The sequence below is a fragment of the Cajanus cajan genome, chromosome 11, assembly GCF_000230855.2.
Source record: "Cajanus cajan strain Asha chromosome 11, NIPB_CcT2T_4, whole genome shotgun sequence".
NCBI lineage: Eukaryota > Viridiplantae > Streptophyta > Magnoliopsida > Fabales > Fabaceae > Cajanus > Cajanus cajan.
The window spans coordinates 30,997,884-31,021,395 of record NC_138527.1 but is presented as its reverse complement, the minus strand read 5'-3'; the positions used below and the strand labels follow the sequence as shown (position 1 = coordinate 31,021,395).

At 32.9% G+C, this 23,512-nt stretch overlaps 3 protein-coding genes across 3 annotated transcripts; all 3 read left to right on the top strand.

Moving 5' to 3' along the window:
• The first annotated feature begins 569 nt into the window (after positions 1–569).
• LOC109801200 (uncharacterized) lies at positions 570–2,940 on the top strand. The gene is made up of 3 exons (XM_020362213.3): positions 570–791; positions 901–1,022; positions 2,602–2,940. The coding sequence occupies exons 1-3, from the start codon at positions 616–618 to the stop codon at positions 2,619–2,621; spliced, it is 318 nt and encodes a 105-aa protein (XP_020217802.1). The 5' UTR covers positions 570–615; the 3' UTR covers positions 2,622–2,940.
• A 2,599-nt stretch (positions 2,941–5,539) lies between these two features.
• On the top strand, positions 5,540–8,543 carry LOC109800878 (protein CORTICAL MICROTUBULE DISORDERING 4). The gene is made up of 4 exons (XM_020361791.3): positions 5,540–6,401; positions 7,041–7,247; positions 7,326–7,417; positions 7,547–8,543. Exons 1-4 carry the CDS (start codon positions 5,691–5,693, stop codon positions 8,244–8,246), a joined length of 1,710 nt encoding a protein of 569 aa, XP_020217380.1. The 5' UTR covers positions 5,540–5,690; the 3' UTR covers positions 8,247–8,543.
• A 7,647-nt stretch (positions 8,544–16,190) lies between these two features.
• On the top strand, positions 16,191–22,289 carry LOC109801568 (splicing factor PWI domain-containing protein / RNA recognition motif (RRM)-containing protein). Its single transcript, XM_020362676.3, has 7 exons — positions 16,191–16,671; positions 17,785–18,041; positions 18,692–18,844; positions 19,385–19,805; positions 19,948–20,619; positions 20,706–21,307; positions 21,896–22,289. The coding sequence occupies exons 1-7, from the start codon at positions 16,254–16,256 to the stop codon at positions 22,145–22,147; spliced, it is 2,775 nt and encodes a 924-aa protein (XP_020218265.1). The 5' UTR covers positions 16,191–16,253; the 3' UTR covers positions 22,148–22,289.
• Positions 22,290–23,512: the final 1,223 nt, after the last annotated feature.

The following is a 23,512-nucleotide window of genomic DNA, read 5'->3' as shown; positions in this document are numbered from 1 at the left end:
CCTAAATCTAACACAGCTGCAAAATGCCACATGGCAATATACAAGGCTAGTATACTCTTTGCAATTAAGTTGGAACTTTATCTATTTTTTAAGGGTAAGTTGGAACTTGGAAATGCTATATTCCTGTGAGATATCTGTTCACCATTGATCTATAACGGTGTTACTTTTACATTGAATAGCAAGGTCAATTTCCTTCACGAGTTTGAAATTCTTATTCCCATTTTGTTTTAGTGGACTCTTATGTATATATGTATGATTGGTGTAGAAGTGAAATAATTTTGCAAGTAGTTTGCTAGTAAAAAAAATTATATAAAAAAAAAAGTTAAAACTTTTTTCTCTTGTTTAGTTATATATAAGTAAAAGTATATAAACAATATATTCATTGCTTTTAGATAATAAAAATACGAAATTATCTTTAGTTTAGCATATTTGTTTTTTTATTAAAAATATTTATATTATATAAAAATAAAAGGTATGAAACATTGTCATCTTCCTTTGTTTTGGGCCTGTGATTCCTTACATAGCCTTTTGGGCTGTGTAGAGAGAGGCCCACTGCCCATAAGGCTTCCCCTTCTGCAAAGTGTTTAGTGTTGTGTTTGTTGCAGAGCTCAAGAGATGGCGGTGGCGGCCAATTCTGCAAGAAAAACCCTCCAAATCGCTTCATCTTCCACCAGAACCCTCTTATCTCGTAGATCTTCGCCTCCCTCCGTTTCCTCTTCATACGCCACTAAGCTCAATGGATTCGCCTCTTCTTCTTCTTCTTCTCAGAAACGCGCCCTCTCGTTTTCCCGGTAAATTTCATTTCGATTTCCCCCTTTTGTTTCACTCTACTCTGAGATGTTGAAATGGATGAATATTTGTGTGCATTTGAAGCGAATACTTGTTGTGGTTGCTGTTTAGGTTTCCTGTGCAGTTGGCCGGTGCACACGTGTCGTTGACGCCGTTGCATAGTGTTACTGCCTCTGCCTTGTTCACTTCTCTCCTCTCTCTGCACAACGCTAACTGGGGTTGTCTTTCCGAAGGTATCCTTCTTCCATTTTTCTTAACATTTCAATTGTCAATACCATGCATTTAATCTTAATGTAATAAAGAATAGGCATGATGGTACATTGCAATTTTGTTTGCTTTGGCATTTCAGATATAAGATAGTATACTGTATTCATCATCCAAGCATAACTATATTGGCCCATTTTGTATGAAATAAATTTCTTTCCTGAGCTAAAATTAACTTATGCATAACTTAATTTGTGGAAGTTATCGCATGCTAGCTTCTTCCATTAACTTGTGTGTAAAATGTTTTTGCTTATGGAACAAACTTATTTTATTTTTTATTCTTACTTTTTTCTCCTGTAAGTATTAACAGAGCCTAATTTTTCTTTTTTAAAATAGTGTGTTTTGTCCATTTCATAGTTTAGCACTAGACTAGCTGTTTCTTGTGGCTGGGAGCAGTGAAGTGGTAATGGTCTTTGACATGATACTTGCATTTATTTTCTGTTTAGTTAGTTGTAATCGGTTTACAACAACTAATCCCAATTCCATTTCCAACTGCGGTTCACGAAATAGTTCCTAACTAATAATTTAGAAGAGTTTAAATCTCAGATTGATTCGATTAGAGCATGTGTGACTTCAATACAATGTTTTAAATACTTAGGTGGGAATGTTTCGACTTTCAACTTCTACTTCCTTAATAAGTATAAGTTTGTAAATACTTACACTTATTAATACTTGTTAATTTTGATTAATTAAGTAATTAGGTCTTATATATAGGAAAGGAGGGAGTAATAGTTTATGTTAATTTAACTAAATTAAGACTTCGTGTTAGAACTTAGAAGAGCTTGTATATTTTGTAGCTCCCCTAATAGAGTTAGAATAGCTTACATATTGTGTTATGAAAAATGTTTGGCAATAGTACTGCAGGATGCACCTAACTCTATTTTTATTTTCTGAGACAAGTGCCTAAGACTAACAACCTTAAGGACATGGTTTCACTAGAATATTTGCTTATGCTACATTCTAACTGTGTTGGCCCAATATGGTATAGAGTTTAACCAGATGAGGATAGGGTTTATGGATAAATAACATTGAGGCTAATATTTGGTCTACTTGTTTCTGTTTGAAAGAAGTGTACTTCTTTCCTTTTGCTCAACAGTTCTTGTTGTCTTGTATCGGTTTCTAATTTCATTCTAAAGATACCAGTAAAAGTTGTTGCTTTGTAATTTTTTTTTTCTGTGTAGCCTATCATAATACTTTTATAGCTTACATGATCAATATAGAATTGATTGGATTACCTTTTGAAGTCTTCCACTGTAATTTTCTAATAAATTAGAAAGAAAATGTCATTTTGTTCATGTTTATTGTCGTGTTTCTCTATTCATTGGTATATAGATTGCTTTGTCATGTTTGTATTGGGTGTATTAATTCTCTCTTGCCGGAGGTTGATATTCATACCCTGTAAGCAGTATTAATGACCACTTGATGGCTGCTTCATGAATTTGATCGTTGAATATAGTCATAAAAATTTAAAGTTACCATAATATTTGGGATACCTTAGAAACCTCCTTTTTACAAGAGAACCCTGACATTTACTTTATATTGTAACAGGTTTTGCAACACCTCTATAACATGCAAACGAAACTTTGCTTTTTGATCCAGATACCATATCATTAGGTGCAGGTTTTGTTTCAATACTTGTTTCTAATAGATTCGGCTATTAATAATGTAACTTGATTAATTTTTCTCTATCTATTGTGAGACTGTCAGAAATGCGTAGTTGTCCTGTTGACATTTACAAGTTGTATTTACATTCGAGCTTTCGGAAAGATCGGTCTATTGCCGATTGATAACCCTTCAATTTGGGGAAATTTTCCATGTAAAATGTACGCTATTTTTTGAAGTGATTTTATTTTGCGCGAACCTTTAATTGAAATTTTTATTATGTCATATGATCTGCTGCATTTGTCATTCTGTGACAATCATGAATTTCTTTTGGTCCATATCTATATACATCTCATATATAGCAACTCCCTGCTACATCCTAGACTCCATGATCACCATTGTTTTGATTCCACCAGCCAGGTGAACATATGATTCATGGAATCATGTGGCTTTAATTAAGCCTTTACCATCTTAAAAACATTCATGATGCAAATCAGAATACAGAGATGTATCTATCTATACGTAGAGTACAGAAAGTTGGACGGACTTGCATAAAGTGATAGGATGTTTAATAATTGTTTTATCGTTTGGGTTGAAGTCTTGTTGATAAATTGTTTTGGCTTATTTAACCTCTGCGTATTTCCGTGATATTGGGTTGTCTACCTGAAATTTAAGCTTCAATTAATTTGTTGAAGTGATGGTTGACATCAAGTAGACAAATAATTAAAATCATCAGATTCAAATTAGAAGATAAATTGCATGTTTTCCATTTTTAAGATGATTTTTGTATTTATTTTAAATTAGATGTGTCTAAATGTCAAGTGATGGGTTTTTGTCTATAAAGTGTTCTCTTATATTGGAAGTTTGGAAGTATATGGATTAATCCCATTTTTCTCTAGGCTTAAAAAATAAAAATAAAAAACAAACTGTTTTTTCTACCATACAAGGATGGCCCAGTAATAGTATTCCAACATTAGGCTCCTTGTTACTGTCAGACTATAAGGAACAAGCCCCGTAATATATTCCAAAGTCCGCGTTTTACTTTTGGGTTAAAACTATGGTGCAGTTGCAACTATTATTTAGGACATGACCCCACCTCCAATCAATAATATATTTTACATTAACGGATAGAATATTAGTAACAAATAATACTTGAAGGTTAGGATTACCCTTTGGTGAAACCTTGGGGAAGAACATGATTGAAAATGGCAATTGTTGCATATTTAGTTCCGTTAAAATGAGTTAAGATGTGTTAATCTTTATTCTCATCACTTGAAATTTTGATTATTCATTTGAATTTGACCTTATCAAGATCTAAAATATGTCCATCTTAACACTTTCAAAATCATGTCGTAAGACATAACAAACAAAACAAAAACGTTCACACTTGGCCTTTGTTTGTTTCCTAATCTTGAAAATATTTTTATTTTTTTAGTTTTTACAAATATTTCTGTAGTTTTATTAAAAAAAAATTAAAAGTATCAACCATAAAAATAAATGTATACGTATACTCAAAATTTTAGTAATAGACAATAAATATATACACACAAAAAAAAAAGATAGAGAATATTCAAATTCTTGTATAGGTCGGCTTGTTTAAAGCTTAAAAAATATTCTAAAACAAGGGAAACAATTTTAAGAAATTCTTATATTAACATAAACTGATTTGCGTTTGGTTAGAATTATAAAAGAAAAAATTAAAAAAATTGTATCTCTCTCACAGTTGCTTCTAAAAAAATAATTATATATTTTTTGTCTTTGATTATTAAGGAAAAGTTTACTCAAATATTTTTAAATTTTAAATAAGTGCTTTTTATTAAAAAAAATAAAATACTTTCTTTTAGAGGAAAAAAGTTAAACAAGCGGGCTTTATATTTCTTGATCATAAAAAAATAAAATCAAATAGCTCTAATTTTTTTTTTCTAACTTCATTTTTTTATTGAACATTACAATTTAGGCTTGATTATCTTCTTATCCTTTATCTTAATTTTTAGATTCATTTTGCTTATTTAATTTTTAAAATATTTATTTTAATCTTTTGATAATTTTTATATTCAGATTAATTTGATCATTTTAAAATAGTGACTATTTTTAATTTTAAGACACGATTTTGAATCAATTTTCTATTATTTAGTACATAACATGAAATTTATCTATAGAAAAATTATGCAATTTAATACATTTAAATTTAAAAGAATTATAAATATATTGAAAATTGTATGAAAAATAAACTTTATGAATAACTAGTAAATAATATGAAATTGATTTTTTTGAATTTTACCATTATTTGTTTGACTTGTTTTTATACGATTTTTATCATAATTATAACACTTTATTTTGAACTTCGGTTATGATTAATAATTTTTATATAATTAAATCTAATATGACAAGTTTCAATTTTTGAATTAGTAAAAAATAATTCAATATTATGTTTTAAAATCGAAATTATTCATTATTTCAAAAGGATAAAACTATAAAAATTTAAGAAATAAATAATTAAAATAAACATTTTAAAAAAGAGATTAAAATAAATGAAAAAAAATTAAATAAATAACTAAAAATATAATTTAACTTATCATTTCTCAAGTGTATCTTTAAATCATTGAAGAAGAATAGAGTGTATTTTGTTAGATATTTATCAGCAAATATATATATATATATAAAGTATGTTATTTATTGAATTATACGAAAACATTTACGTAAAACTAACATTCCTTTTGATCTCGTGTTTCATTAATATCAATTTCAAGCAATTAAAACTAAAAGAGAAACAAATGTATGAACATACATTCCATTTTGATTAATTAAGCCCATTATTCTTATTTGGCTATCTTAGTTTCGTAGGCATGAAATTGGACCGTTAGTCCCAACGTTCCGAAAAGTTACGAATTTCGAAAAGCATTGTCCCTACCCCCTACCCTCCTTACTTACTTACCGTTTCCAACGGCCACTTGTTTGGCTCACTCAGTGACTCACTCATTAGTCCAAGAACACACTCCAATCCCTTTCTCTTTTCTTGATCCCTAAACTAAGATATGGCAGCACTCGCTCCGGGAATCCTTATGAAGCTCCTCAACGCTCTCAACACCGGCGTCAAGCCCACCAGCGAGCACCGCAGCTCCCTCCTCCAGGTCACCGACATCGTCCCCGCCGACCTCGACGAGAAGAATTTGATCCCCAAGCAAGGCTTCTTCATCAAGGTCTCCGATTCCTCCCACTCCATCTACGCCTCTCTCCCCTCCGACCAAGACGACGTCGTTCTCAGCAACAAGATGCAGCTCGGCCAGTTCATCTACGTCGACCGCCTCGACCCCGGCTCTCCGCTCCCCGTCCTCCGCGGCGCCAAGCCCCTCCCCGGGAGGCACCCCCTCGTCGGCACGCCCGAGCCCTTAATGGGCCTCAGGCCCAATTCCGCTCCCCGCAGAGGCTCTTGGGGCACCAATGATGGCCTTTCGTCTCCCATGGTTTTCAAGCCGCTTAATTTGGACTTTGACCAGTGTACCCCTGTGAAAGCGAAGAACGGAGGGTTTCAATCGCCGTTGCTCCGAGGGAAGGTTGTTGGGACTCCGTTTTCTGGTGTCAGGTGTTCTGTTGGTGGTGCCAGAATGACTGATGCTAAAGGAGAGAGCCCTGCGTTGCTTCGGAAAAGCTGTGTGGTGACCAATAGTTCTAATGGCAAGTTTTCTCGGAGCAGGAGTGTTTCTGAACGGGAACATAGAGTCCCTTCTACTCCCTTCAAGTCAGCTGTAGGTACATTTTTCTCTTCCTCTTTTAATGTTTCAAAGGGTTACATGAATTTCTTGTAGTAGAAGAAATTCAATTAAGATGGTCAATTTTGTAACTTAAAATCCTGCACTTAACTTCTATTAATACACATGTAGGTGTTTTGTATTTAGTGTGTAATAAATATATGTCCAAAGAGGTGTCTACATTGAGTGTGTTTGGAATCAAATAAAAACATGGATCAACTCTCTCTCTCTCCGTATCTACAGAAGCAACAACCAAAGATGGAGCCATGGAGGCACTTGTCTAGCTTTATAGAGTAGTTTATGCTAAATTAGAAGGTGAATTGAATGGAACTCCTTTGTTACTTAAAATCAATTTATGTACTTGACTTTTATGAAAGTACTTAATTAGGAAAGGTGTTCGGAGTTAATGTAAGCTCAAACAGGGTTATTTTCTGTAAGAATGATAACCGTGTGAAACCAAAAAAATAGAGGCACTCACGTGTAACTTTTTCAAAAGGCAAAAAAGTATATTTTAGGTTATGAGAAAGGGCAGTTCAGCATCTTATTTTCCTATCATAGAGTAGTTTATGCAAAAATGCAGTATTTGTTAGTCGTAGACCTTTTTTTGTGTGTGAATGTGGTGAGTTTCACGTGCAGGAAAAGAAGAATGTCACTCCACCACCGCGGTTGAGAAATGCAAGAGTGGTAGCCTCTTCTGGGGATGCAAATGGTCACAATCAAAACATGGACATGAATGCCACTTCTCAACCTCAATCTCAGTCTACTAATAATTCAGCTTTTGATAATTGCAACAATCTTAGCCTCCCCGTGAATTTACCAGGAAAGCTGAGCTCGCTGGGGAAGGTAAAATCTTAAAATTTATTACTATTTTTTTGTTCTTCAATGATTGAACAGGAGTATACTTGTTGTTTTGCTTGACAGGAAGCCGTGCAGCAAAGAGAAGTGGCTCAGAAAATTGCCCTTCAAGCTTTAAGAGATGCTTCAGCTACTGAGACAGTCGTTCGGTCCCTCAAGTATTATTCTTTCCAATTCCATTCTGTTTTAATTGAGCTTCTCAAATATTTCTCCTAGAATTTTTCTACTAGCAACTGATATAGAATTTTTTTTTTTTTTTTTTTTTTATTGTGCTTGTTTTCATTCAGGATGTTCTCAAATTTATGCAAGTCAGCTCGACCTGATGCTCCTGCGACTTGTTTTGAACGGTTTTTGGAATTCCATAACGACATTGTGCAAGCAGTTAATGAAATGGTGTCCATTCAAGGTGCTACTTCAGCTTCAGAATTGGCTCAGAAATCAGATAAACAAGAACCACAGGTTTTGCATGAGGCTATGGACAATTGCATGGACCAATCTGGGAACACTGAATCAAACTTGTCCAAAAGAAGGGGTGCTTTATACAAGTCAATGGCTTCCATTCCTGAAAAGCATGAACACAAAGCAAACATGGGGAGGCTGCTAAGATCCAGTGCAAACCAAAAGGAGATTTTTGAGAAGAAAGGTTCTACCCCGCTTACAAAAATGCCTCTAGAACCTATTGTTGAAAATGATGAGAATAAGAAACCAGGAGGATCGTGCAGCTTAAGCAATACAATCAAACTGGGAAGGCAGGTTGAAACAGAAGCTGGGAATTGGTTTATGGAATTCATTGAGAAGGCCTTGGAAACTGGTTTGAAGAAAACAAAGGATGCATCAGATGGGGATGTGAGGAAAGTTCCTCAGTCTCTCTTACTGAAAGTTATGAATTGGGTGGAGGTAGAACAGTGCCGTAGTAACAAACGGCCTAGTCATCCTAAAGCAGCACAAATTGCTCGAAAGTTGAGAATAAAGGTGAAAAATCCTTGATAATTTGTTCAAATGGTGAAAAATAAATGGTTCAAGAATCGAGATGCGTGCACTGTGTTTGGAATAGCCGTTGTCAGAAATCAATTATATTGTTACTGGCCCACTTAATTCGATGATTGTTTGTAATATTCTTTATTATTTTTATTATTATATACATATATAGATATTGCTTGGTTAGATGTGTGTTGGAAAATATAATTCCAAGTTGTAGTAGACTCAAGTCTAACTAAAAGTATTTTGGAAGTAACTTTTGTATCACCCTTAATTTGAGTCATATTATTTGTTTCAAGAAGAAAATACGTATGCAGATGTGAGGAATTTGATAATTTTATTGTCAATTCTACAAACATTGGTTAGAACCTCGAGTCACAATTATCAACTTATAGGTACATAGTAATTTCTGAAATAAATCGATTCTGCAAAAACAAGTGACTTTCAAAAAGCTTAGCTTTAAAAGAAAGTTGACTACTTTTTTATATTTTGTGATGGAAAATGGTAGATGTCCTTTTTCTCAACATGTAAATGTTGTTGAGTTGTCAAATAATAAATTGAAGGGTATAAAGGAAAGAAGAAGAAAAAAACATGTTGAGAAACAAATTGTGAAGAAAAATCGCAAAGGAGGAAGATTAAACTTGTTCTTGAAATTATACCAAATGAAATTTTTATTCAGAAGTAAATTAAACAAATGAGAGATGCAAATGGTGAAGGTACAATCCTAAAAACTCGACAACATTATTAAAGTTACAATGGTGTAATGACGAAACGTAAGATTATGAAGGGAGAAGAAGGTATTACCTTCCCTATAAATGAGACAAAGTAACATTTCACTCTTTGTTGATTAAGTAACGAATGTGTTTAATAATTACAACAATTAAGTGAAAATCAATCTAACCTTTCAAGACAAGCTGAAGAGCCATTAAAGATTCTGACTCACAATTTCAAGCAAGTTGCAAACCATTATATACTGCATGTTATTTAGCAATAAGATTAGTGATAAGTGCTATGATTTCATTAAGTTTATGGCCTAGTTTGAAGCACTTATATCAATGAAAGTATGAGTATCGTCTCCCAAGGGACTTGCACAACACTTTACAATTTCACTTGTTATACTAACTAAGCTACCGAAAAGCAATAAGAGTTTGATTTGTTGCAGTAAATAATGTAAACAAGCAATAACAATTCTTTTTGGAATTTTGGTAAACACTTAGAGTGCAAAACTTGATTCTAATGCAATATTAATAAGTTGTTGGGGTTTGACTTCACTAAACCTTCCTCTCATGCTTATCACTAAGTTCACAATAGTTATTATTCAAAATTTATCAATCACTCTCAAAAGTAACCAACCCTAATCTCTTACAAGTTGGCATCTAAGTTACTAGCTTAAACTATCAATCTCTTGCATAGTTTAACCAAGAAATCAGCTTTAAAAACAAGAGCTTAAGAAAGACCAATGGCATTTACTCTATCTCTAGCAATAAGCATCATTAGCTGCTCTATTTCAAGTCAAAGGTTTAAAATCATTTCTCAATCTCTTAAAAACCTTAAGTTCAAGTTAAGGGTGATCAAGCCATAACAAGCATTATGCACAGAAAAAGAGCAATAAAACCGAATAACAACTTAGATTGATAGCTTAGAGTTTACACATGAGAATGGGTTTAGTTACATCAAACCCCAACAAGGATGAGTTTAGCTACACATAGACATGTAGAACTCTACAAATGATGAAGAAAGGAAGAAGCTTGATCTTGAAGGTTCCAGAGCTCTCCAGCCGCCACACAAAGTCCAAGAATGATCCTCCTTACTTCTCTCCTCGAAAATCCCACTTTTAGGTCATAAAAGCTTTTGTCTTATGTGAATAATGACATGTCAGCACAATCCACGCTAAGCCTCAGTTCCATGCTCAGCGTGGGAATCAAAATTCTGTTCCAGGGATTCTCTGCCATGCTGAGGCTAAGCGTGGATCTGGGGCTTAGCCTGGGAACTTAACCAAAAATTCCTTCAACTTCAAATTCACCACTTTGTGCTTGACTTCCTTCCTTCTTTCCTAGCTTTCTCCTAAACTACAAAACAACAACCAAATACTTGTAAGATACCTAAAAACATGATTCAAAAACAAAATGTGACTACCTAACAATTTAGATATGTTTTGAGTTAAAAACAAAGTCTAAAGCAAGGAAAATTGATATAAGTGCTTCAAACTAGGCCATAAACTTAATGAAATCATAGCACTTATCAATTAGTATTTTCACACGAATTCAAAAAGCCCGCCATCCATTGGTCTAAGGAGTTATGCAGTTCACCAAACACAGATGATCCTAGGTTTCCTAGGGAACTTCCATCCACATTGATCTTAACAAACTCATCAAATGGAGCAGTCCATTTGACATGCATAGGTTGTTTAGCTTGGGTAACTTAACTAGTAGCAGACACAAAATCAATACATGTAAATCATGTGATTGATTAACAATAAGTCAAGTTGGGTAATTTTTATCTTGGATTGTTGTTATATTCTATGTGTCATAAATATAATCTCTTTTACCTTTTGTCATTCTAAATTTTGTACTAATTCAAATAGGTTGATCTAATCTAAGGAATATAAAAATCATTTTCTTATAAATCATTATTTCAATTGTTAACTTGTCTTAACAAAGATTTTTTTTTAATTGATAAGAACCTCAAAAATTTTCAAACCTTAATCAATACAAATAACTTTTCTATATGAGTAACTAGACCTAAATGTAATTGTCAAGTTGGTTGGCGTAAATGGTTAGAAATCGGGTTCGAGTTCGCATCTCTCATGATATGGGTTCACTCGAAACCATTAAAATTTTACTTGGTGAACATAACTCTTAGTGCTAGAGGTAGAAACTGAGTTTTCTAGTGGATCTCTATTGTCTATTAGTTTGACAAGTAAATTCTTCAATTAAACTGGACACTTATTATGGTTTTTGCTATCCATAAAAAGTGAACAATAGTACTTAATTTGAGAATCCTTAACATGTCATTAATTTCTTGTCTATTAGTCATGAGCATGTCATCCTATCTGTATCATTTTGATGATAAAAAGAATCTAAAAGTAATTATTTGTCTATTTTATACCTATTATAGTCAAGTAAATAATTATAGGCGTAAAAATAATTTTATCTCAACGTTATCTTTTGAAATTATGGGAAATTTTTTTTAAAAGTATTGTATGGTTGCAATAGATTGCTATAAGATTTCTAAGTCAAAATAATTTTATTTGATTTTATTTTGTGTTTTTAAAAGTTTAATGCAGTTTGTGAAAATTAAGGATATTTTAGTAATTCTCTATTTTTATATAATTTAAATTTTATATTTTTAGAGGTGTTATAAATAAATTTACATATATAAAAAACAAATAAGATCAAATGTGTAACATTAATAGCTTTCGTAAAACTTAAATGACTCATGTTATCCACAAATGTGGAAAACAATGAATACTAAGAACTTGTTGATAAAAAATTTTAAGAAATTTTTTAAGTATTGAATCTTAATTGTAAGTTATTGAATAGTGCTTAACATCATGTGGAAGGATATGGTGTGATGGTGAGCACAATATTGTTGTGCCTATAAAAGAAATTGATGCGAACATGATAAGGTTAAAGTTTTGATGTTGAATATTTGATATAATGATAGTCATGCATTCATGCACATATTGTTTCGAACTATCCTTAAGTCTTAAGTGTCTTAATACATTAAGGTGGTCTTCTAGATATGGCTAACATTTGATTATGCAGAGGGACTGTCATTTCAAATATTGTGGTGAGTCACTATCCATGTATGTTTATCCTACAATATTACTAGTCTACACCACATAATTAGTTGTTGGTGCAACTTAAATGACACACATATACGTTAGTTACCTTATTCCCATCCTTATATTTGCCTACTAATATATAGGTGTTTTGTCATGCCTATCTTTTCGTCTCTTATTTCTAATAACTCAGATCTACCATTATTTTTTGGTGTATCGCATATTTTATAGAATTGACATATCAGTGTAATGTCTTTAACATATGGTTGTTATCATTATAAACACTTTTTTCTTTATGAATTATCTTTATCTATTGGACATACTTTATTATATTTTAGCCTCGGTGGATAGTTGTATATCACAAAATAGTCTGTCAATAATAGTTATTGAGGATACCAATCAATCAAACACCTACCTATGTAAATTGACCAATCGACCCTAATCCTAAGAGGGCACACAACCCTTCAGTCTCAAGTCTTTAGATAAAATTTATAATTAAAAAAAACTATAAAATAAAGAGGTTAGTTGGTCCTTAACATAGGAGGATACACAACCCCTTTGTCTCACGTCTTTAAATAAAAATAAAGAGATTATTAAGTAGACAATTTGATCAATCCTCGACCTAAGGGAGTACATAAGGTCCAAATTTTTAGGAGTGAATAGATTGTTCATTTGATAACCAATGTTGATTCACTCATAAGTCGCTTACAATGTTAAAATGAAATTGTAGATAAAAAGTTTAATACAATTGGTTGAAGAATGATGATGATAATATTGTCTGAAGTCTAATGTCAAAATTAAATATATAGTATTACATTATTATGTAAAATTGATTAATTTATTCGTTTATGGATCAATTTTTTTATTTGGTATTTGATAACCAAGTCATTTGTAAATTGGTCTCCATATTTCATATTTCAAAACATTAAGCGTATAAAATGGATTCCTAAATCGTTTGTTCGTCAAACTACTAAGGCTATGTCTAAGAAATTGTTTGCATTGATGTAAATAGAAGTTCATTCTTTCCAATATACCAAACTAAGATGTAACTTTTGTATCTTTTCCATTGTACGTGAATTTGTAACTTTTCAACCATAACCAAGCACACTAATTTGTTTAATGGTTGATATGGGAATTAAGTAATGCAAAATTCGCAATATAAAAATATATAACATGATCGGTTGAAAGCTAATGTAGACTAATAATTCGTATGCAAATCTCAATACTAAGTGATGCAAAATTTTATGTGTGGATATAGTATACTCATAAATAAATAAAAGAGTGACAAAGCGAGTTGAACTTGGTGGGTCAACCTATCAACCTGTCTTTTTTTGGTGAGTTGGGTTTGAGAAATGAGCCCACCAATCCATCCAACCCTTCTCACTCAACCCACCAACCGATTAGGTCCAACTTGCTAGCTTGGCTTGTCTACCCATAGGTTACAACAACTTATTTTTTTCACACATAACATGTTTATCCTAAATGTAAAACTAATATTAGAAATTGGGATATCTTAATCTTTCGGTTTCAAGTTTCTGTTCACTTTTCCTTTGAGACAAAAAGTTACTCACCACAAGTTCACAACTTGTTTCCATTCTATTGTGCCTTCTCTTTGTTCTACCTTTGGGGAACCTTAATTAGCACTACACAACACCGCAATGACACACAAAATTATGGTTAGGACAAGGTGAGTACCTAACTTCTACTTGTTTATTGCATTGTTTGTGTGAGGGGCATATATGCTTTGGGCTGCTTGCGAATGAAGGCTTTAGGGCATATACTACACAACATCGAATGACTTGATTTTGTCTTCAAAAATGAATTTGATTAAATGTTGTAGCATATGAATAATTTGATTAATTTGTCTCTTAAAATGACTTTATTTTGTGGACTTGGTTGTCTAATTTTTTTAATATTTATATATTAATGCTCTCAATCTCTCACTTTGTTGATCATTTGTTATTTGTGGACTTGGCCGAAATTTGGCTTGTTGTCACTAGCTTACATGCATATTATGTATAGGTGCTTTTTAATAGACTTGTAAGAACATAGCTAGTGTATATTTATTTATTAGGTTGTGTGCAATAGTCCCTAAATGATAATAGAAATTAATGCTACCATGATCAGGTGTTGTATGTTCCTAGCAAGAAATTCAACGAAGCAAAAATTATTTTTCTTTGAATCCTAGCATTAATCCAATAGACATTACTTACTTATTTATGACTATTTTTTTGGCATTATTTAAGTTGTGTTGCAGTAAGTAGTAACTAAGTAATGCATGTACTATTCAATTAGTAAACCAATTTTTGAATGATGAAATTGAGGATATTGAAGAAGAATCTCAATCTCTTGAACTTAGTAAGAAAAAGTCTAAGTGTACAACATCTGATTATTGGAAGGTTTTTACTAAGATAGGTGTGCGTGATGATGGAAATGAGCGAGCAAATTGTAATGCTTGTAAAAAAGATTATGTAGTTGGTGGTAAAAAAAATTGGGACATCATCCTTTAAATTGTCCTCTTGAAAAGTGTAAGGAAACCAAATTCGAAGATATTGGTCAAATGATGATAGACAATCAAGAAAAATTGAAGTCTAAAAAGATTAATCAAATGGTATCACATGAATTGTGTATATCTTTAATCATTAAACATGCTTTACCCTTCAAACTTGTTGAGAATAAGAAGCTTTGGACTTGGATACATTATTTTGAATTCTAATGCAATTTTTTTTTCTTTCTAGAAATACTACCAAGGTCAAGCTCTTTAAAAAAATATATGAAAGAGAAGGCAAAGATGAAAGAAAAAATGACTTCTATTTATAGTATAATACCTTTAACTTCTTATTTGTGAACATCTTGTAATATTAAGGGTTATATAAGTTTGGTTGTTCATTTTGTTGACTCAAATTGGAAAATAAATAGAAAAATTATTAACTTTTGTCATATGTCTCCCCCCTCCCCCCACATTTGTTTTGAGTTGTCTAAGAAAGTTAAGGAATTTTTTCATAATTGGGGAATATAAAAAGAAGTTTTTTTTTTGTATCAATTTGGATAATTTTTCTGCTAATAATGTTATGTAGAAAACTTTAAAAAGTCAACTTGCATTACAAAAAAATTGTTGTTATTTGATGGTGAATTCTTTCATGTACATTGTTCTACATACGTTCTAAATTTGATTGTTCAAGAAGGATTAAAGATAGTCACCCATGTTTTGCATAAAATTAAGGAGTAAAATGATGAAATTCAAGCAATGCATTGAAAATACTGGTGACATTAATGCATTAAGTGGCTTATGTCTAAATGTTCCTACAAGATGGAATTCAACTAATTTGATACTTCAAAATACTCTTAAATATCGATGTGTATTCCCCTCAAAGAAAATATCGATGTGTATTTGAAAGCCTACATTTAGTTGGTGAAAATCACACATATTCTCCTTCGGTGGAAGAGTTGTAATGAGAGAGAAAAATATGTAAAATATTGTTACCTTTTTATATATTATTACCTTGATTTTTGGCACAAGATATCCGACTTCCAACTTGTATTTTTTACAAGTTTGAAAATTCCAATATTTTTTTAATGGAAAATGTAAGAGATGAGGATGAGATTATAAAGAATATGATTGAAATGAGGCTTTTTTTTTTTTTTTTTATTTATCATAATGGTGTAATTTCATTTCAAAATTTTCGTAACGGGTAATTTTTTTTAAAAAAAATTGGGAATAGATAAATTATCTTCATTATATATGAAATTTAATGTAAAAATTATGTTTGAAAGCATGACTTCTTTATTTCTAATTTTAAGATATTTTTTAAAATTAAAAAAAATCATGTTTAATAATACGACTTTTGTAAATAGTCGTCTTCTTAAGACATGACTTTGCTTATTTTTTATTTATTTAATTAATTTTTTTAATGAAAAAGTAAAGTAATATTTAATAATTTTAATTTAAAAAAAAATGGAAATCGAGATTGAAAACACGACTTCATTTCCCCATTTATAAAATCATGATTTAAAAGACAACTATTTATAAAATAGTGAAGTCTTAGTTTATTTTAATTTATTTAATTTTAACCTTTTTTACAACTCGCCCCTCAAATCTTACGTGGAGCGAAGCAAGGGAGGGTGTGTTGTGCATTGCATCATATATCTAGGCTAGGGCAACGCACTCACACTCACACATCAATTTTTCACTGTCTCAGACACAAAACACAAATTCCCAAACCCCTTCTTCAATGGCGGATTCCGCCTCTTCTCCCGCAACCCAACCACCCTCCGAATCCGCACCTCCCAACCAACCCGATCCACTTCCCCAATCCACACCGCCACCATCCGCCGCAAACCCTAATTCCAACCCTACCTTGCTCCCTCCGCCGCCCACGCTTCTCTTCCCGGCGGGAACCCCGCCGCAGCTCCCCGGCGTCCTCCCTCCCTCATTCCGCCCCCTCGCTCCGCAATTCTCCCCCGTCGCCGCGCCCAACCCGCCCTACCAAAACCCCGCCGTTCCACCGCCCGGCGTGGCCGGCGCCGCCGCGCCGGTGCCGCAGATGCAGCCGATGATGCCGTACCAGGTCCAGCCTGGAAACCTGCGGCCCTTCGCTCCGATCCCGAACGGTTACGCCGCAGCTCCGCAAGGGACCGTGCTTCCCGCGGGTGGGTTTTTGAACCATTCGTTATTTTGATTGTTTGTGTTTATGTGCATTGAATTTAGTTTTACGCTTTCGTTGTTGGTTGCTTCAATGTTTTATGACTTCGGAGTTATAGTTATGACTTATCAGTGTGTTTCTTTACTATTGCGCGATGGTTAGATGTGAAATGTGGTGGCACTAAAGAAGACAATTATAGAGTTGATTGTTATTAAGGGGGAGAGTGTTTGTTTAGGAAGAGTGGGTTGTTGGGAGAGGTTTAGAGAGTTCTTAATGGTTAGATAAGGGGTATCGATGACGGGGTGTTTTCTCCTACTACAGTGTCTTGATTGAATTCATTGAGAAAGGTTGGAGGGCTTCTTCCTATTGCTTAAAGACACCTCTCTACAACTCATTTTTTGGTATGCACATATTTGCCTGGTTTCTAGCTTGTCTTGTCTTTTACTGGAATTCGAAATGTCGCTCATGTGGAGCGATGCTGAAATGAAAGAGTGATTGTTCTTTTGTCGATCTAAATAATGCATGGTTGTGTCGTGCTCATTTTAGTAGGCCACTTTCTGCTAGTTATAAGAGTACTTTCCCTTCCATGGCTTTATGAATTCCAGAAGCCGACAATGTTTGCAACTGAATGCACGTTGGCCTTGTGTCGTGAGGTATTGCAATCTTTTCTCTCTATCACAGTTTCATTTAATTTTTTATGCTGCACCGTATGCTGTTGTATAAACAAAGAACTTATATAATTCAACTAGAATTACTTCTTATTAAACCATACATACCTAAGATTACACAAGTTACTATTTGCAATTGGTGGATGGGATAGTTTGAGAAGCCTGCTATGTTGCAAGTGGTCAGACAAAGGTAAGCACTTTTAACACATCCGTGAATTTCAAACTGGATAGCATTTGTTATTGTTTTCTTCAGGTTCTCATTTCAGCTGGTGATTGTTGGCTGTGCTGCCATCTCTGTTATGCTTTTGATGTGTGGTAACAGCATTCCATTGTTCTTGTCACATTTTTTTCTGACATATCTATAGTGTTGTATTGATTTGTTTATGGTGCTTACATATTCAATTGTGATCTGCTCTAATATATTGGCATAGATGTTTTTCTACTCTGTACAGGAATTCCCCGTTATCCCCCTCCTTATGGAACTATGGTTCGTCCTGTATTTCCTCCACGTCCTCCTGGAGTAGTTAACATACCTCCAGTATCACGCCCACCTGTTGCAGGGATCCCTGCAGTTCGCCCGATTATTCCTCCTGTTGTCAGACCTATGGTAACCCCTAGTGTTACTCAAGCCGAGAAGTCTCAGAACACAGTTTACATTGGCAAGATTGCACCAACTGTGGAAAATGAGTTCATGCTGTCTCTCCTTCAAGTAAATTTTTGAATTTGTTCTTTCCTCTTGTGGTTGGAGCATGGTTTAGTTATTTAGGGCTAGTGATTCCATGATGCAACATTTTTTTAGAGCTTTCTCAGAAGCTACTATCGGCTTTGGGAAAATCATTAAGCCACTAAGACCTGTTTGGAACCTGGTATTAAACTTAAGATGAACACTTTTAGGAGAAGAAAGGCCTTTAGTTTCTCCAACAAGCTTATTTTCTTCTCTTGTATGTGCTAATGGAGAAGATTATCCAAATAGGGCCAAAATAAGAGGTAAAAAAATATGCTTCTCCCATAAGTTAAAATTAGCTTATGCATGAATTAATTTAAAGAAACTCTAATTTAGCTTCTCCAAAAGCTGATCTTAGTTTATGCATATGTTAATTTTTAACTTATGGGAGAAACTTATTTCATTTTACCTTATTTTCTTCTCTTATAAGTGCTTATTAATAAGTATATCCAATAGAGCCTAATCAACTTTTTTTTTTTTTTTTTGTGGTTTTTGCGTTTTATTTTTCAAAGAAACTTTTAGAAGGACATTTTCTCCAGTAATCTCTTTCCAGCCTTTTTAGGTACTAGACAATGAGTGTCTTAGAATCTTTGGGTATAATTATAAATATACTGATTTTATTATTATTTTTAAAGTTATGTGGAACTATCAAGACCTGGAAACGTCCTCAGGATTTATCAACTGGGACTCCTACAAGTTTTGGGTTTTATGAATTTGAGTCTGCTGAAGCGGTTCTCCGTGCCTTGCGTCTTCTTAATAAATTGAATATCGATGGGCAAGAACTAAAGGTATGTCCTCATCTTTGATTGCTTTTTCTTTGTACTTTATGTAATGTTGCATTTATGTCTTTTCCTTTTCTATATTACTATGAGATTGAAGGTATCAACATTATATTTCACTTTAATGTTTACGGGGATCTTAAACAGTTGGATAAATCTAATACTATAAAATATTTACTTTCTCCCAAATGTTTGGGATCTAGCTTAGAGTGAGGAAGGAAAGGTTTCTTAGCCATAATTATTAATTGGAGTTTTCAAAAATAATTTGGTTGCATTAAGTTAATTTTTAAAGCTCACACTTTTCTCCTTTAATTCTATGTGGAGTTAGTATATTGGTTATGTCGATGTAACTGTTTGGTTCATGCCATGAATGTTGAACTCTATAATTGAATGTACTAATGCATTTGCATTTTTCTAGTAAGAAGTTTATAAAAATTCTTTGAACAAGACACATAATTGTTATACTAAAACTCATGATGACATGATACATTTTTTCACTTGTTGTATATCTAAGGATCATAGCCATTTATACTACATATTTTTTAACAGGTCAATGTCAATCAAGCTTTGAAAGAACATCTGGAGCGGTATGTTGTTCAGAAGAAAACTGAGAACTTGAAGAACAAAGAAACTCAGGCAGAAGTAGTTGGAAAAGATGATGAAGGTGCACAACCTTCTAATGCGAATGAGGATGCAAAGGCTGACACAGAACCCTCAAATAAAGCTGATGAATCAACAAACAAGGAATCCCGTGATGTGGCAAACTTTGGGATTGTCACTGATGAAGATAGAGAAGCTGATCGTGAGGCTTTAGAAAAGATCACAAAGATGATAGAGGAAAGGGTGAAGACAAGACCTTTGCCACCACCACCACCTGCACAACCAACTGGTGATGGTTCTGTGAATTTAACTTCAGAACAACCTGTTAAAACAAGAGATGGAGACTCTGTTATGGATACAGAGAAGAATGGTAAGGGAAAAAGACACATCAATTGCTGTATCTATTCTCTGTTGAGTGACTCACAACAGAGCTATATTTTATCATCAGGATACCTTTATCTCTTTTATTTCTAAATTTATTATTCAGAAACTTTTCTTTTCAAATTGTGTAGAATCAGCTGAAAATAAAAATGATAAAGAGACAAACAATGATAACAAACCAACCAGTGAACACAATAGGCCTGAAAGCCCTGATAGGAGGCATGATAGGAAAAGCAGAGAGAGGGACCGAGATAGGGAACATAAACGAGAAAAGGAAAGGGAACTTGAAAGATATGAAAGAGAAGCAGAGCGGGAACGCATTCGGAAAGAGAGGGAACAAAGACGAAGGATTGAGGAGGCTGAGCGTCAGTATGAAGCATATTTGAAGGATTGGGAGTATAGAGAAAGAGAGAAAGAGAAAGAACGCCTGTATGAAAAAGAGAAGGAGAAGGAAAGGGAGCGTAAAAGGAGAAAGGAAATACTTTATGATGAAGAGGATGAGGATGAGGATTCTAGGAAGAGGTGGCGCAGAAGTGTGCTAGAGGATAAGAGAAAGAAGAGGCTGCGTGAGAAGGAAGATGACCTAGCTGACAGACAAAAAGAAGAGGAAGAAATTGCTGAAGCCAAGAAAAAGGCTGAGGAGGAACAGAAGCAGCAAAGAGATGCATTAAAGCTATTAGCTGAGCATGTTGTAAATGGTGTTAATGAAAATATGGCTACTGAAAAGATTACTGATGAGGTCAGAAGCATTGTTGCTGAACAAGATACTATGGCTGATTATAATAGTCGTGAAGATCATATTGGTAAATTTTATATTTTATAATTATTCATAATTTGTGCTTTTCTCTCTCTCCATATTATTAAAGTTAGTAATACTTTACAATGACAGGTGATGGTCATTCACTAAATGTCATCAATGATGACTCAACCATAGCATCTGTTGCTCCAACTGATACACAGTCAATTGGGAATGCTCCTACAAAGAAATTGGGGTTTGGTCTAGTTGGTTCAGGAAAAAGAACAACTGTTCCTTCTGTTTTCCATGAAGAGGAGGATGATGAAGCACACAAGGACAAAAAAATGAGGCCATTGGTTCCAATTGATTACTCAACTGAAGAATTGCAGGCTGTTCAACCTACAGTTTCTGGTCCAACACCACCAAATTTGGTTGCAGCTGCAGAATTTGCAAAGCGCATATCCAGTACAAATTTCAAGGAAGAGAAGGTAGATGGAGAACGGGATAGAAGTAGGCGTTCAAATGAAAAGTCTAACCACCGGGACAGGGACAGGAGTGATGAAGATAGTACTCACAACAGAGATGAAAACAAGGAGAGAATTCCTGATCGTGACAGGGATCGAGATCATGGATCGGAGAAACTTAAGACTTCGGATAACAAGAGGCTTTTGGATGCAAAACAATTGATCGATATGATACCAAAGACCAAGGAGGAGTTGTTCTCATATGAGATAGACTGGGCAGTTTATGACAAGGTATATGATCCTAATCTGCAGATTTTAATTTTATTATTTGACTGACTAATCAAAAAAGAGTAGGCTAATCTATATTTCATTTAGCTTGAGCCAGAATGGTATACCTTAATCACTTTTTTGGGGTCATTAATGTAATTTTGTAAGGTTGTTGATATAAATGTTGAAGCATTTCGAGTAGCTTGTGGTGGGAACTGTCCTAGGAGCCTAGAAAACAATGGAAATTTGAGGAGTCTAGAGATATTTATGAATGAACTTCCCGCAAATGGTCGGAAAGGGAAAACACTTTTAGTTTGTTTTATATATTTTGGTATTTTAGAAACTTAAAAATAATGAAAATGAATGGATACCAGATAGGAACCTTCTCCTATTTAACTATATTTTGAAATTTTATTCATCAAGAACAGCGTTGTTTTTTTGAAGATGATTGCATCTCTCATGCCCAGTTGAGTGGAACAGCTCTTGCACATTAAATTTTTATGTTTAAAATGATTTTGTTTGTACATGTTTTTGATCATTTGAGTTTGTGTGAAAAGTTTAAAGTGTTGTTTATGTTGTATATATTTGGTTTTATATTTTGTTCTTTTTCAGCATCAATTACATGAAAGAATGAGACCGTGGATTTCAAAGAAAATCAAAGAGTTTTTGGGAGAAGAAGAAAGCACATTGATAGACTATATTGTTTCCAGTACACAAGAACATGTGAAAGCATCTCAAATGCTTGAGCGTCTTCAGATCATTTTGGATGAAGAGGCTGAAATGTTCGTTCTGAAAATGTGGAGGATGCTTATCTTTGAAATAAAGAAGGTAGAGACAGGGCTAGCTTTGAGGTCAAAATCATGAATTTTTTAATTGTATGTTCTTCTTTCTCTTTGCTGCTGTATTGAATTTTAACATGACCGTGGACATGTCTTTACCCAAAATTGTAAAATGGCTGCATAATCATAAACGGTTGAATGTAATTTTTCAGTCTGTATTGCTTTTACATTCAAGTAGTTATCCTGATATCCCCGTTTTCTTATCCATGAGAATTCGGTGGCAGTTTTTGTCATGTGAATAATTTAGAACTTGAGTTTTTTTAATGACTATACAGGACTCCAGTTTCTTTAATTTCTTTGGAAACAAGAAATATATTTGCCAATAAAAACAACCTTTTAATTGTTATTCTTGTCTTGTGATTAATTGGGTCGGTTCATTCGGAATATTTGGGCTGGTTTTGCATATAATTCTCATACATTAATTCTTGGAAAGGTCTAAAGGATTACAGTAAAATATGAAATTTAATGAGCTTATATATGTAAATTTTTTTTCAAAAAGTTCTAAAGGATTACAGTGAAATATGAAATTTATGATCTTAAATATTTAAATTCCTTTTCGAAAGGTCCTAGTTGGAATTACTATCGATAAAAGAGTGTTTTTCCTTTTATTAACAAACTATATTGACAAGTTCACACTAAAATTTTACTTATTTCTTATTGTTCTTCGGATTTTCGAACAAAACTTTGCTAAAGATTTGTATATTACAGCCCAGTGTTCCTCCCCCCTAAAGTTTAGAACAATGTTGTTAAAAATTTGATACATAATTAAACTTGTCTAGATAAGATTCAATCATGATTAAATCAGTATAAATATAATAATAATAATTAATATTATCAATACAAAGTTAATATTAAATAAATATAATATTATTTTTAAACTAATATAAAATATTATTTATAAATTCCTATATGTAAAATTTTAAGCTATATAATATAATATAATACAATATTTAAATTTTAATTTTAATAAAAATTAATATCTATTAATAATAATAAGTTTATATATAGAATACAAAATATCAAATTAATATAATATAAACTATAAAAATAACGATATTAAAAATTTTAAATTAACATAAATAATTAAATTATATTTATGAAACAAGTATTAAAAATAAGTTATTCTAACTTATAGTTTTTATTAAATATTATTTTATTTAAAATGTTTTAATTAACTTTCAAAAATTAAAAAAAAAAATGATTAACTAGACTAGTTCAAACTAGTTTGATCAACTTTTTTTTTTACTAATTTAACTGTTTTTGAATGGTACTGAACCAATTTTACCAATTTTTTTTAATCAATTTAATTACTGTTCTTTGGGTCAATTTAATTAATTTAAGATTGATTTTCAGATGAACTGGTCTAACTAACCAATTCGGTCCAATTTTT

Coding starts and splice junctions, on each gene's coding strand:
- LOC109801200 (XM_020362213.3), top strand. CDS start 616: ATGGCGGTGGCGGCCAATTCTGCAAGAAAAACCCTCCAAATCGCTTCA. Junction 792..900: donor CGCGCCCTCTCGTTTTCCCG/GTAAATTTCATT, acceptor GTTGCTGTTTAG/GTTTCCTGTGCAGTTGGCCG. Junction 1,023..2,601: donor CTGGGGTTGTCTTTCCGAAG/GTATCCTTCTTC, acceptor ATATTGTAACAG/GTTTTGCAACACCTCTATAA.
- LOC109800878 (XM_020361791.3), top strand. CDS start 5,691: ATGGCAGCACTCGCTCCGGGAATCCTTATGAAGCTCCTCAACGCTCTC. Junction 6,402..7,040: donor CTACTCCCTTCAAGTCAGCT/GTAGGTACATTT, acceptor TTTCACGTGCAG/GAAAAGAAGAATGTCACTCC. Junction 7,418..7,546: donor ACAGTCGTTCGGTCCCTCAA/GTATTATTCTTT, acceptor GTTTTCATTCAG/GATGTTCTCAAATTTATGCA.
- LOC109801568 (XM_020362676.3), top strand. CDS start 16,254: ATGGCGGATTCCGCCTCTTCTCCCGCAACCCAACCACCCTCCGAATCC. Junction 18,042..18,691: donor TCATGCTGTCTCTCCTTCAA/GTAAATTTTTGA, acceptor TTATTTTTAAAG/TTATGTGGAACTATCAAGAC. Junction 21,308..21,895: donor ACTGGGCAGTTTATGACAAG/GTATATGATCCT, acceptor GTTCTTTTTCAG/CATCAATTACATGAAAGAAT.